A 14,961-nucleotide genomic window follows, 5' to 3' on the forward strand; every position below is an offset into this window, starting at 1 on the left:
GCTCAAGCAATTCTCCTGCCTCAGCCTCCCCAGTAGCTGGGATTACAGGCACGACACCACATCGGCTAATTTTGTATTTTTAGTAGAGACGGGGTTTCTCCATGTTGGTCAGGCTGGTCTCGAACTCCCAACCTCAGGTGATCCTCCCGCCTTGGCCTCCCAAAGTGCTGGGATTATGGGTGTGAGCCACTGCGCCCAGCCAGATGTGACTTTTTTTTCCTTAAAAGGTTGAGAACTTTCACTTTTCCCTTAAAGGAAGCAGTTTATGGCCTCTCTTAGGCATACCTGACTTGCCACATCACTACTCTTGCGCTTTGGGGCCATTATTAAATAAGGGTTTCTTCAACACAAGCACTGCAATACCCCGACAGTTGGTCTGATAACTGAGATGACTACTAAGTGGTTAACTGGTGGGCAGCATATATAGCGTGGATTTGCTGGGCAAAGGATGATTCACAGCCCAGGTGGGATGGCGAATGATCTCATCATGCTTCTCAGAACGGCATCGAACTTAAAATGGTTTATTTCTGGAATTTTGTATTTAATATTTTCAGACCTGGGTTGACTGTGGGCAACTGAAACCTAGATGGCATAGCCTACTACACACCTATGTTACATGCATGGTACAGCCCATGGCTCCTACGCTGCAAACTTGTACAGCATGTGACTGTACTGAATACTGTAGGCAACTGTAACACAAGGATAAGTATATGTGTATCTAAACACAGAAAAGGTCGGGTAAAAATAGGGTTGTAATTCTATGGGGCCACTGTCATAAACGTGGTCCGTTGTTGACTGAAATATCACATGGTACATAACTCTATCTTCTCTCAGGTCTGTTTCTCTGGAGAACCCTGACTATACAGGCTGGAAACAGGTAGATAACAGTTTTCTTTTTTCTCTGTGTCAGACAGGTAATATGCCGACATTGTAGCAATGTTTCAGGATGGCCCATCTCACACCTGTGTGTGAACACCTAATCCTTATGCTTAAGAAGTACAAAAGGATCTGATAACAGTTTTGTCGGTTCTGTTTTTTTGCCTCATCCCGTTTCACCAGTATGGCACTCTGCAAAAGTGCAACTCATTCAAAAGTCCCTATTTCTACAAATTAAATAAAAACACAATTAAATTTTAGTAGGTGCTAAAACTTGGTTTTGAAATTTTATTAAAAAAATATATTTGCAAACATATAAAATTTAGGATGAAAAACGCTCATTTTAAAACATGTAATAACTTAATATTTGCAAACATACACAGATGCTATAAAATCCATACCATTAAAAATGTTAATGATACAGTATTGCGCTCATGGAACAAAAATCTTGCTGTAATTCCAGAGCTTCTCATCCCCACGTTTCAGGGAGCTGAGAATCTGGTACAATGAAAGTCATGAGAGCCACATGGCCAAAGCAGTAATACAGAATAAAAAACCATTTAGAACACATATTTTAAAAACATGTTTCCTAAGGAATCACACAGATAAAAAGGAAACACAATTCTGCATTTTCCCCACTTTGAAGTGAATGATATTGCATCTTAGCATTTTAAATGAAGGTGTCAAATACAAAACGGAGGGAATCACTGCACATATCTGTTGAATTTGCTGAAAAACAGGCTCCTCAAGGCCCTGGTCCACTCGGAAATGTTCTCAAGCACAGCTGTAAAAAAGCCTAGTGTAAGCTGCTTGACTTTGCTCAGATCTTAGCATTTTAGAGACTTGAGAACACAGGGCACTATTGGTTCCAGAAGATACACTGAACGCAACTGAAGAAAACTGAAGGGAGGCAAGAAAGAAACACATGCTCTGCAGCAAACGTGCAGCCAGGATGCAGGATGCGCACCCTAGGATTCCTCAGTTCTCCTCACTCACACGGGCTGAGCCCACTCGTGCCTGTGCCACCTCTCATTCCTCTCAGAGTTACAGTATGATGGCTGATTTTGTTTTTTGAGCAGTTAGGCACCTTCAATTTCATGTTGCATTATTAGTAATACAATGGCAGTTAGGGCCTCTACTACGGAAATGAGAAAATTTCAAACTACATTCTTTGGGGGAGGAGAGTAATAAAGCTGCATGGTTTAAAAATTTACCTAGTAGTGGATTTGATAGGGTTTATATAATTTCTACAAGAAAACATAAGCCAGGAAAAGGACAAATGCTTGACATGCAAAATCTGGTTAGACATATACTAAACTAAGCCTGTGTGTCCCCCTGTAAAGAGGGGCCCAGCGTGACTTTTTTTTTTTTTTTTTGAGGTGGAGCCTCACTCTGTCACCCAGGCTAGAGTGCAGTGGTGTGATCTTGGCTCACTGCAACCTCTGCCTCCCGGGTTCAAGTGATTCTCCTGCCTCAGCCTCCTAAGTAGCTGGGAGTATAGGCGTGTGCCACCACGCCCGGCTAATTTTTGTATTTTTAGTAGAGATGGGGTTTCACCATGTTGGTCAGGCTGGGACTTGGGTTCTTAATAAAATACCACTCTCTGTGATGGCTACATCTAAGCCTTTGAAGGTGAGCTGTGGATATACCACATGTGGACAGCATGAAATGCTTCTTCTGACACTGAGAGTCACTTGAAAAACTTGAATTCAAAGTCAAGCAGGCCAAATCTCACACCTCACGAATCCCAGGAGGTACACAATGAAGAAGAGCTTCTGCCTTAAAGGAACAAGGCTGTCTGGGAGGCCTGAGAGTCCATTAAAAGACAACGCATTAACTACAACAAAAAGAAGAGCAGCACCACCCACCAGTGGTGCCCCAGACACACCTCTCCTCCAAGCTCTGGGCTGCTCCTCTTGGAGTCTACACTTAGACCCTGGGGGTGGGGGTGGGCACACAAATGGACAGAGTGGTCTAAATGCAGGTCTCCTGGGGTTCTGCGAAATCTAGCCAGAAGCATCTCCATCTCGGTGTCCATTTCGATCCAACTAAGCTTCCAGTAAAGACACTGCAGCAATGTAAACATGCAACCTAAGCTAGCATGAGGTTCTAGATAGTAAGCCTGAACTAGGAATAAGGCAACTGAACTGTGACTTTCGGGCCAGGGTCATCCAGCTGCAATTATCCAGGCTTGGCCTGGCTTCTCTAGGGATTCATTCTGGCCTGAACTTCCTGGTAATCATGACATGAACTTCTGGCTTCTGAATTTTAAGTAAATACTTTGAATATATAAATTTGGGAGGTGAAACAGGTTTACCCTTTTCAAGTCTCCATGACTTGGGCACTTAAGTTTACTTTCACACTAAGGAAGCCTTATCATAGATTCTCTTTACTGTCTATCATATCCATTCCTAGCATTAAAGGTGAAAATTAGTATGATCACAGACTCTCTTTAGGATATTCTCTCTTAACTCTCTCATAATATTACATACTCAAAAGCATAATTTCGATTCAAGAATCCCTTGATTCGTCTGTTCACCAAAGCCCACTGAGACCACACTTGAGGTGCAATCACACCTACTGGTGCGTCCACTTTATGGAAGTCACGTGGCTCCCTGGACACCATCTCCCGGTGTCAGCAACACTCTGTATACCACTATAGCTTTCTCGTTCCCAGATGATGCATAAGGAATTCATTTTTGGTTGCTTAATTTACATACTATCTGTGAAAACAAACTATTCACAATTGAGCATGAAAACTTATAAGCTTCCCTGAATTCTGCACAATTCACACATAATTAGGTAGACAGCAATAGAAGACACTAAAATGAGAAGCAGAAACCCTGTCCAGGAAGCATGTTTAGATCAACAAAAGCCAATCATTCTTTATGCTAAAAACCAAGACCAAACTAAAACAAGTATGTAATTCACAAGTAATTTTCTAAAATTTTAGCTAGAAAAAAATAATCTATGGACTTATGATTGAGTTACCATTAAAGCTTAAATGATTGTTCCTAAGGAACCATCATATCTGTCAGCATTATTCACAGCTAATCCTTATGCTAGCTGGTTGAGCCAATTGGGTTTTTACCCCATCATTAAATAGTGCTCAGAAAAGTAAGCAGTGCATCTTAATTGGTTAAATACTACAAAATGACCTGTATCATAGAAACGAAGACACTTTCATTCAAAGAATATCTTAAAATTACTATTGCTGAAATAAATCAAAATCTACATTAAAATATTACTAAACACCATTACATGCCATAAAAGAATAAATAGAAATCATGGCAGATCAATAGCAGCAAAACAAAGCTTCTTTACATATTTTCACACTTTGGGCCGGGAAAGTACTCACAGCCTAGGAATACATTGGTAGAGTTCAGAATCACATTTTCTTTTAACTCCATAATTCTACAACAAAATAAGGGCAGTGTGAATAACAGCTCCCTTTTCTGCATAGCTTTAAAACTATTCTCAGTACACTCAAGGAAAGGAACCAGAATGGCTTTGTCAGATTGGTCCACTGGTCCTTTTGTCAAAGTGTTAAGGAAAACAATCAACAATGACAGAAAAGGAAAATAAGGCTGTGCTTCACACACAAACTTAGCATTTTCAGAACCAATGGAGAGTTTAACCTAAAATGAAGATTTGATAGGATGTGGGCATTCCCAGCCCCAGCCTTTCCTTCAAAGGTATGACATGCCTGTGTCCATACCACCAGAGCCTGACAGTGCCCTATTCAAATGGTAATGCTGCACTGGGGGCCTGCTGCGGGGCAGGACTGGGGCACTTAAAAACAAAACGCTATTAAGAAATTTCACAACTTTTAAGGCCCAAATGGGGCATTCATATAAAATATACTTCACTTGAGGAAATAATTCCTAATTTGCCGGCTTAAATTCTGGTCCTAAAAACTCGAAGCTACTTTGCAAAGCTGCCTTCTACTCTGTTCAGAACTTGACTGTCAGCCCAAAGCCCGTTTCTATGGGGTAGGCTGGGGGAAGCGGTGGGGGCCGGGCTGAACTTCTGCTGTGAGGCTGGTGACTACTCCTCTGTAAGTCCTTGAAAGTGAAAGCAAGCTGAGAATCTGACTCCTTATTCCACAGCCTTGCTCCTAGCTGATGAAAACACCCACATAACTTAACACAATGATCGCTCTCTTTTTTTTTTTTTTTTTTTTTTTGTCAAAACAAGGGTCTGCTGGTGATGCTTCACAGTGAAACCTCCATTATCACTGAGAATGTCACTTGGAAAACATTCTTAAGAAATGAGTCTCTTTCTCATAGGCTCAATTTCAGGATTCTCAAACTCAATGTTCTGCTCAGAAGTTTCCATGATGAAGCCTATTTGTCTCTGAGGCTGGGGCTCTGCCTTTAGACTTATTCTGCTCCAGTCATAGGTTGTGGTTGTCTTTGTTCTTGGTCAGCACCTGCAAGTAGACTTCATGAAGTGTACTGAGGAAGCTGGAATCATTCTAGAAGAGATGGTAAAGGTTAAGGATACGAATGCCACATTTACCTCATCAGATTTTACTTCCTTGGTAACAGCTTAGGAAAAAAATTGTATAAATGATTTGTATAACTGATAATCCCACCACCCAGAGACAATCATGATTAATATTTTGAGTTCATGCAGATATTTCTCCACCAGGACTGTATGCTTAAAAAAAGAGAAACAGTACTCCCAGCTAGTCTGTTTTTGTTTTTTTTTTTTTGCCTGCCTCGGCCTCCCATAGTGCTGGGATTACAGGTGTGAGCCACTTTGCCTGGCCTCCAGCTAGTCTTTTGAATTTACTTTATGAACTGATTCTGTAAGAGGAATTTATAAAATTTCCTTCATTAAATAATGAAAAACCAAAGATAAAATTGGTATCCTACATACCTTTATTAGATGTATTAATGTATCCTGGAGCTGAGACTTGCTGAGAATAATGGAAGGCTTTCTCTGACTTTCTGGCGTTCCAATAGTTAGAGGAGAAGGGGAGCTGGCTTTCCTCTCAAGGTCCGAAGATCTTGTAACTGTCTGCTGGAAAACACTTGGGGCCAGCAGGACTGAAGACACTGCAGTGGTCGTTGCAGTAACCAGTGGGGCGCCTGCAACCTGGAGAGTGACAATGGTCATTTTGTACCAAAGTGCAGAAGCCAGTAGCCAGGCCCAGAATAGGGACCATGTGGAAACAGGCATAAGCAGCAGAAGAGTGGAGCACAGAGACAGACTATTTTGAGTTCAGGTAAACATTCAGTAGGAACATGTGAACATCTGACATCTGGTTATAAACTTCCATTAGCTAAAGGATGATGAGCCCATTTATATAAGAATGTCCTAGAATCATTACGGGAAGCCAAGTCCAACCACCACAGTAGGTAAGAGAAGTAACAGTATAGAATGCACAGTAAGAAAAATCCTATGATAAATTTAAAATGTAAAGGCTTTTTGGGAGGAGAGTTGGGGAAATGACTGAAGAGGACATGAGGGAACTTTCTGGAGTGACAAAATGTTACATATTGATTGGGTTGCCCAAGGGATATTACATACATGTGTCAAAAACTCATTTAAAAATCTGCATGTTCATCCTGGCTAACACGGTGAAACCCCGTCTCTACTAAAAATACAAAAAATTAGCCGGGCGTGGTAGCGGGCGCCTGTAGTCCCAGCTACTCGGGAGGCTGAGGCAGGAGAATGGCGTGAACCCGGGAGGCGGAGCTTGCAGTGAGCCGAGATCGCGCCACTGCACTCCAGCCTGGGCGACAGAGCGAGACTCCGTCTCAAAAAAAAAAAAAAAAAAAAAAAAAAAAATCTGCATGTTTTGGCTGGGCGCAGTGGTTCATGCCTATAATCCCAGCACTCTGGGAGGCCAAGGTGGGGTTCAAGACCAGCCTGGCCAACATGGTGAAACCCCGTCTGTACTAAAAATACAAAAATTAGCTGGGCATGGTGGCGTGTGCCTATAATCCCAGACTCAGGAGGCTAAGGCATGAGAATCGCTTGAACCCAGGAGGTGGAGGTTGCAGTGAGCCGAGACTGCACCATTGCACTCCAGCCTGGGTGACAGAGCAAGACCCCATCTCGTCTTTTTTTTTTTAAGGCAGGGTCTCATTCTGTCACCCAGGTGGGAGTGCAGTGGTGCAGTCACCACTCACTGCAGCTTTAACTTCCTGGGCTCAAGCAATCCTCCCCCCATTTTTGATTTTTTTGTAAAGACGAGGTCTCACTAATGTTGCCCAGGCTGGTCTTGAACTCCTGGGCTTAAGTGATCCTCCCACCTAGGCCTCCCAAAGTGCTGGGGTTACAGGCATGAGCCACCACACCTGGCCTCTAAAAATCTGCATTTCAGTTTACGTAAATCACATTGCAATAAAGAAGAATTTAAAAATCCAATTATGGCTGGGAGTGGTGGCTCATGCCTGTAATCCTAGCACTTTGGGAGGCCTAGGTGGGAGGATCACTTGAGGTCAGGAGTTCAAGACCAGCCTGATCAACATGGTGAAACCCCATCTCTACTAAAAATACAAAAACGTAGTGGAGTGTGGTGATGGGTGCCTGTAATCCCAGCTACTTGGGACGCTGAAGCAGGAGAATCATTTGAACCCAGAAGGTGGGGGTTGCAGCGAGCTGAGATAGTGCCACTGCACTCCAGCCTGGGCAACAAAGCAAGACTCTGCTTCCAAAAAAAAAAAAAAAAAAATCCAGTTATGTTCAATCTATTTTTTTATACTATTATAGACAGCAATGAGAAAATTTCTTAAAATAAAGCTAACATCTACCTCTCTCCTCCATTTAGATGTGCTTCTAGGCTAATTCCAGCTAATTATCTGAATACATTAAACCAGTAATAATCAGTATTTTCAGTATTTCTCAGATTTGATACAATCAACAGAGATCTGCATTTCTTTCTCTTATATGTCACCTCCTCATTTACAAAGAGCACAGAGCGGGCCACAGTTTCAACAGTATGGTTTTTGGCATCTGAGCTATTTACCTTTTATTTATTTATTTTTGGTGCAAAAGCAGGCTGAGATAGATCACCATGCAGAAGGACAAGACACATAGAAAAGAGGCTCGTTTCCAAGACCAGTCAGGAGCTGGCTCCCATTTAAACTCCAAGATGTAAGACCAGTCAGAAGCTGGTTCCCATTTAAACTCCAAGACTCAAGGAGGGTACAAAGGCTCAAAGGAAAACAGAAATGACTTTAGGGAGCTAAAAAAAACCTGTGTGCATTGCAAGGTTAGTGGGTGATGGAGAGTAGGGACAACAAAAAATGAAGCAAGGGAGGACAAATGGGACAGAAGACACAGGCCTGGGAGGCTTTGTTCTCAGAGCAATGGGAAATGAGAGGACTATAGCAGGATAGTGGCTCTGCCACCTGGGACATCACAGCTCTTCCAGGGCAATATTTCCTACTTATAGAAGCCAGGCTACCACACTCTTAGCAGTCACCCATTCACAAATACTGAGTAAGGGCCCACCGTGCCCTCTACACACACAGTCAGGGAAGATATCCATGCAGACGCCTCGAGATCCACAGAAGCCACAGCAATGGACTCTGCCAGGACGGGGTGGGAGAGGACCTGGCCTAGGAAAGGCATCTAAGATGTGCTGGGCTCCATAGCTAACTCTTTTCACTAAGCTGACAACCTTTTACTTCACATCCAGCAGAACTTAAAAATAATGTGTTCTTCAGAAAGAGGGAGTCCTGGCTCATCCAAAGGGAGTGAATTATCTCACCTGACTGTTCACAGCCAGTTACAGATCAAATTCCTTGTTCTACTCTTTCTACTTTCTCACTATGGCACCCGACTAGTCTTAAAAAAAAAAAAAAAAGCGAGTCCTTACCGGGATGGCACTGGATAACACCTTAGGCTGCACAAATACTTCAGGATCCTGGTTCTGCTGCATAGACTGAAATGTTTATGAAGAAAAGACAGACGGATATAAGAAGTTTCAATTAAGAAGACTTCCTAGTCTTAATTGAAAAAGACTTTCCCAGTGGAAAATCTAGGTTAGTAACAGAAAATGGTTCAGATATTAACTAGTTCCTAGATTCCCAAGGGAAGAGTCTGATAGGAACTTGTAACCATGCAGCCAACAATTCAACTGCACTAGAGCTCTGCGACAGCCTCTCCTCTTTAGCTCCCGAGGGAAGGGGTGTGTGCAGAGCCTTTCAGGTATCTTTAAAGAAAAACCTGAAACCTGTATCTCTTATAAAAGCCAGAGACAGCCCAGGAATATATATAATTTTTAATTTTTGTGGGTATATAGGTGTATGTATTTATGAGGTATATGAAATGTTTTGATACAGGCATGCGATGCATAATAATCACATCATGGAAAACGGGGCATCCATCCCCTCACGAATTTTTCCTTTGTGTTACAATCTAATTATACCCTTTTCATTATTTTAAAATATATACTTAAATTATTATGGACTATAATCACCCTGTTGTGTTATTAAATACAGGTCTTATTCATTCTATTTTTTTTTTTTTTGTATGCATTCACCATCCCTACCTCCCCCCACCTTCCCACTACCCTTCCCAGCCTCTGGTAACCATCCTTCTATTCTCTATCTCCATGAGTTCAAATAAAGTAAGAACATGTGATATCTGTCCTTCAGCCTGGGCATATTTTTGCTGCTGAGTCTGTAGAGATAAGAGATCTAGGCAGCATGGCACCTCTTTATAAGGTGATGTAAATATGGGCAGTTGAAAAAATCAGCTTTATTTGACCTCATACCTTCGAGTCTAGGATGCTCTTACGGCACCTCTAGGGTACTTGGCACAAGGTAGGCACTCTAGGAGACTGCCGTGGGAGATAGGGAGTTAAGCTTTGGAATAATTTGGTCCTGAGTCAAATGAGGACTCCTGGAACTGCTGGGCAAAAGCAAAACAAACATACAACCCCCACTAAAGTGAATATCCAGATAGGAAAATATAAATCACTTGGTTGTTCATGATAGGGCTTCTTACCTCACCTGTCTCCGAGCCTCTGACATACTTTAAAGGGACAACTCTAAAAATTGTCATGTCATGACAGTTAAAACCAAGGTCTCTGTAGTTTCATCCCATCCAGTTACAGTTACCCACTCTGCCCACCCCCACCCTCCTGCCATTACCTGAAGGGGAGCAAGCACCATGTTGCTCAGGGAGGCTGAGGCCGCCACTCTTGCTGCTGCTGTCTTAGAGGGAGGCTCTATGAAGCTCTCAGGTGTGGCTAGCTGACCAGCTGCCGGAGAAAAGCTGGCTACCATTGCACCTTTCCCAAGTGGTTGTGTCTGTATTTGGTCATGCTGTGGGGTCAACCTGAGTTTCTGGAGAAGATCAACGCTTGGGAGGGATGTGCCAGCTGTGTTCGTCACGTTCAATGGGGCCCTGAAGGGGCTCTGGTTGGCAATCAGACTGGCATGGCTTAGCTCAGGGACTGGCTGGTTCAGGAGTGGAGACCTCTGTCTAGGCGTGGTCTTCACTGCCTGCATCATGGTGCTGTTTCGAGGTAAGCTGGGGGGAACCTGTGCAGTAGGAGCTTCAGCTGGCAGAGTGGGACTGAGAACAGGGCTCAACGGGATTGTGTAGGTTGGAGCATGCTTTTCATTGGACTGTGTGATGGAGGCTGGAGTGATTAGCACCGGGGTGGTGATTTCAGGCTGGACTGAGTGGTGGGCAGCAGAAGGGACACCCAGGGTTTCTGATTGAGGGGCTCCTCCTGACTGCTCAAAGGGAAATGGTAGGAATGAATTGGGCTCTTTCTGGGAGGCATCTCCTGGCAATCTCTCCATTTCTTCTGAATCCAGACCCACAATTGCTGGTTGTTCCTTTGGCAAAGAGGTTCCAAATAACTCTTCTACCGTCAGATGCTTGTGTCCAGATGGAGCAGACTGAAAAACAAATGAAACCACCCAGTCAAAGAGGTCTCTTATAAATCAGCATAACCAAACTTCTTTTCCAGAAGCCAAAGATTTTGCAGAATCAAGGATGGATGGAGTATCAAAATAAGGAACGGAAAAAACTGAAGATATACTAAGGATTAAGGCCCAGGTTCATCTAGTGTCCCCAGGTTGGTGGATGGAAATTTGCATTGGTAATATAATTCAAATTTTTAGGGTCTCTGGGTAGCAGGATCAGAATTCACCATTCTTTTTCTTGGCAAAGCTGACTGTGCCCAATTGCCTCATGTCAACAACACATAGGGAAATGACACTAGAGGAGACACAGGGACCAAATGCTAATCAGGTGATTCTACCTTTACTTTCACTGTTCTCAATGAAACGCTAGGCACTGGACCTCAGAGACTGGGTCTCAAATATCAGAAAATAAATCTAGCCATTTAATAGTGGGCCATCCCCAACTCCCACTGCCTTAGTCCCTAGTCACAGAATTCTTCAGAAAAAGCATGTAAGCCTGACAATTTAAAATTTATATATATTTTAGTAAGTTGGCTTATTGATACCATAATCATTCAAAGGAAAAACATTCGTGTTTTCCTGTACTTTTAAGCAGTATTTTCCATAGTCAATAACCTTTATTTCCTGAGTACTCACAGGGTGCCAGGTCTTGCTCTAACCTGGGCCCACGGGATGCAGCAAGGGAGTAACAACAGTTCTCACAGAGCTTACATTTTAGTGGGAGACACACCTAAGCACTTTGAAAACACAGACAGCCTCAACTTTTTATTCCTAAAATGAGTGAATTAGTTGTTTAGATCTGTTTATACTGAAAAAATTAGTTCACTGAAACACATGATTCTCAAGGCTTCAGAAAGTCTGTAAGGCCCCAAAGTACACTGCAAATTAGTATAATATCAATATTATAAGACTATGGTATGATCACATTTCTACAGGAAAACAAACCCAGTTTTGTCCAGGCAAATGTTTCATCCATTTGATAAAAATTCTTGAATTTATCAGGTGCCAGGCATTGTGCTGTGACTGTGATGTGAAAAAAGAGGCCAGGACAACTGGTAAGGGCCCCCCCACCGGACCCCCGCACACACACACACAAGGCAGAGTTGCAGAGCTCAGTGGGAAGGAAGGCACTAGGAAGAGGAGTGAAACTGGGGAGGGATGAGGCGAGCTGGCTGGGGAGCACAGCCACTGAGAGCCACACGTGCTTCAGCACAGCTGGGTCAGAGGCTGGGTAGGAGGGTGACAGGGAAAGAGAGAAGAAGCGGGCAGACTGCAGAGTATCTGAGACACGTTAGAGGATCTGGACTTTATCCACAGGGCAATGGCAACATGTCCAGGGGATGAGCCATCAGGCTTTATATTTTAGAATGTGCACTTGGTCGGCCACATAAAGGACAAATTGTAGGGGTGAGATTGAGGAGAGTCTGGACTAAGATACTGGCAGAGAAGAGGATGAGAACTGGAGTTGGAATGGAAGGAGTTGGTGGCTGGTCAGGTAGGAGCAGGGAGCCTAGAGGACACCCTGGTATCTGGGTATTGGGTGGTGGTATCACTGCCTGGGCAGGCCAGCCCAGCCCAGGAAGAGCACCTAGGGTTAGGGAGAGGGGGAAGCTGAAGTTAGTTGTGAACATGTCTGGAGGTCTCTGTGGGACATCTAGAACCTGGAGGTACTGACTTAGAACACAAAACGGTAATTTCATTTTGTGTTATTAAAACACAAAGATGGTAATACAAGTCAAGGGAGCAAAGGCATCCCCTCAGGAGGCTGCAGCGACACAGCTGTGATGTCCTATCAACCACCCACAGGCAGGGCCTGGAGCTGACCGCCGCTGCCTGGCTCTGCTCCTTTCCAGCTGTGTGGCCTGAGGAGTGCTGTCCACTTCTCTGAGTCTCAGGCCTCTATAAAGTAGGGAGGTCTGGTGGGAGGCTGAAATGTATGGAACCCAGCGCACAGGAAGTGTGTGTTTAATGTCAGCACTCCTAACAACATGGAAAGCAAGTTTGCCAAGGCAGGGGCTCTCTTTCTCATGTATTCCTCAATCCTTGCCTTTCTTGCTCTTGGACTTGCCTACCCAAGTAATGGCACCACCACCCAGGACCACAGATCCCATCAGTACATGGCAGACACTCAACAGTGCTCTCTTCCAAAGTTCTTTCAGGGAGTAGGGGGAAGTCAGTACGAGGAGAGGGAGTTTAAGGCAAGAGATCCCATGTCAGGAGGGGCTCCTGTCAGACAACAGAGAAAGAGGGCCAGCAGCGATGAGCATGCAGGCAAGTCTGCATGTGAAGGACAGAAAGTTAAGGGAGTGCCATTCTGTCTTCTCTCCCTGGTATGAGGACAGCATCATCTGCTAGGTGAGAGGGACAGGGCAGGTCTGAAAAAATGTAGTCAGTAAAAAGTAACTGTTGTGGAGGAAGAGGCAAGAACCTCCCACAGTTGTAAAAAAGTTGTAGCTTCATACCAAACCATTTCACCTTTAAAAATATTCAATAAAGAGATTCTACTAATGTTAGACTCTCACTTCAAATATAAGGCAGCATCAGTATCTAATTTTAGACCATGGATACAAAAAAATACTAAAGATCTTATATGGTTCAATTTCTTCATATTTTTACTTCTGAAAAAAACTGTAGAGTTTAGGGTCTGAAATAAAAGATACCTCAGCTGTTAACTGGGAAAATTACATAATCTTTCTTTTTCTTTCTCTTTTTTTTGAGACAGGGTCTCATTCAGTCAGACTGGAGTGCAGTGGTGTGATCACAGCTCATGCAGCCTTGACCTTCCAGACTCAAACAATCCTTTCATGTAGCTGGGACCACAGGTGCATGCCACCATGCTGAGTTTATTTTTAAATTTTTTGTAGTGAGCCATTGAGCCCAGCATAATCTTTCTAATTTAGTTCCTTATCTGAAGAGCGAGGACATTGTGACAATGATCTCAGAACACTGTTGTGAAAATTAAATTCTCAATATAATGTCTGGTGCCCAAAAAGCATTAAATTGAAGTTGGCTTAAACTATAATCACATAAACACCATGTGGTCTTTTTTTTTTTTTTTTTGAGACACAGTCTAGCCCTATCGCCCAGGCTCGAGTGCGGTGGCGTGACCTCGGCTCACTGTAACCTCCTCCTCCCAGGTTCAAGCGATTCTTATGCCTCAGCCTCCTGAGTAGCTGGGATTATAGGCGTGCGCCACCACATCCAGCTAATTTTTGTATTTTTAGTAGAGACAGGATTCACCATGTTGCCCGGGCTGGTCTCAAACTTCTTCTGACCTCAGGTGATCTGCGTGCCGCGGCCTCCCAAAGTGCTGGGATTACAGGCATGAGCCACCGTGCCCGGCCCACCATGTGGTCTTAATAGCAAGCACGGAGTACCAAACAAAAATTCATTAAATGCTCCTGGAATATCATATCCCACAATGCAAGACAACAACAAAACACCTGGTAAGATAACCAAGGCTAGGCTATTATAAACCTCCTGGTCACTCCCGATGCAAAGAATCATCAAGGACACAGCTGTCTGGTAATATTTCAAACCCATTCCATCTAGGTCAAAATAGACAACAAATTCTCCCTTGGGACAGACTTCTCTGTCCAGGCCGCATAGCTGCAGACATGTGCACAGGTTCCATTTACTACACTGAACACTGTGACTTAGTCATTTGTGAATTCATGGCATCATAAATGTCTACTGACAGCACAATAGACATTTATCTCCCTATTTTAAAAAACTGTAGTAAAATATACATAAAGCTTACCATTTTAACCATATTTAAGTGTAAAATTCAGTGGCCTTTAGTATATTCATGTTGTTGTTTTTAAGGTTCATCCGTGTTCTAACATGTATCAGAATTTCACTTATTTTTATGGCTGAATAATGTTCCAATGCATGTATATATGACATTTATTTATCCATTCATCCATTAATGGACACTGGAGTTCTTGAGATGTTTCCACCTTCTAGCTAGTGCAAATACTGCTGCTATAAACACTGGTGTGGAAGTATCTGTTTGAATGTCTATTTTCAATTCTTTTGGGTATATACCCAGGAGCAGAATTGCTGGGTCATATAGTAATTCCAAGTTTAACTTTTTGAGGAATCACCAAACTGTTTTTTTCCATAGTGCCTGAACCATTTTACATTATCACCAGCAATCCAACACGGTTGCCAGTATACAGCA

General features: G+C 43.2%; 1 protein-coding gene and 1 non-coding gene across 5 annotated transcripts in view; both read right to left on the reverse strand.

The window, feature by feature from the left end:
* Window positions 1-904: 904 nt before the first annotated feature.
* LOC112208865 (small nucleolar RNA U13) lies at window positions 905-1,008 on the reverse strand. Its single transcript, XR_002943416.1, has one exon. It is a non-coding gene; the product is annotated as a small nucleolar RNA U13 (small nucleolar RNA).
* Window positions 1,009-1,137: 129 nt separating this feature from the next.
* Window positions 1,138-14,961, reverse strand: part of DCP1A (decapping mRNA 1A) — a 64,753-nt gene continuing 50,929 nt past the window's right edge. For all 4 annotated transcript variants that reach the window (XM_001173059.7, XM_001173036.7, XM_063806843.1 and 1 more), the window contains 4 exons: window positions 9,993-10,751; window positions 8,714-8,779; window positions 5,761-5,979; window positions 1,138-5,353 (listed from right to left, as the gene is read on the reverse strand). In XM_001173059.7, coding sequence (XP_001173059.1) covers window positions 5,273-5,353; window positions 5,761-5,979; window positions 8,714-8,779; window positions 9,993-10,751 — 1,125 coding nt within the window. In that variant the 3' untranslated portion in view covers window positions 1,138-5,272. The remainder of the gene's footprint in view (window positions 5,354-5,760; window positions 5,980-8,713; window positions 8,780-9,992; window positions 10,752-14,961) is intronic.

This window comes from Pan troglodytes, chromosome 2, assembly GCF_028858775.2.
Source record: "Pan troglodytes isolate AG18354 chromosome 2, NHGRI_mPanTro3-v2.0_pri, whole genome shotgun sequence".
Lineage (NCBI taxonomy): Eukaryota > Metazoa > Chordata > Mammalia > Primates > Hominidae > Pan > Pan troglodytes.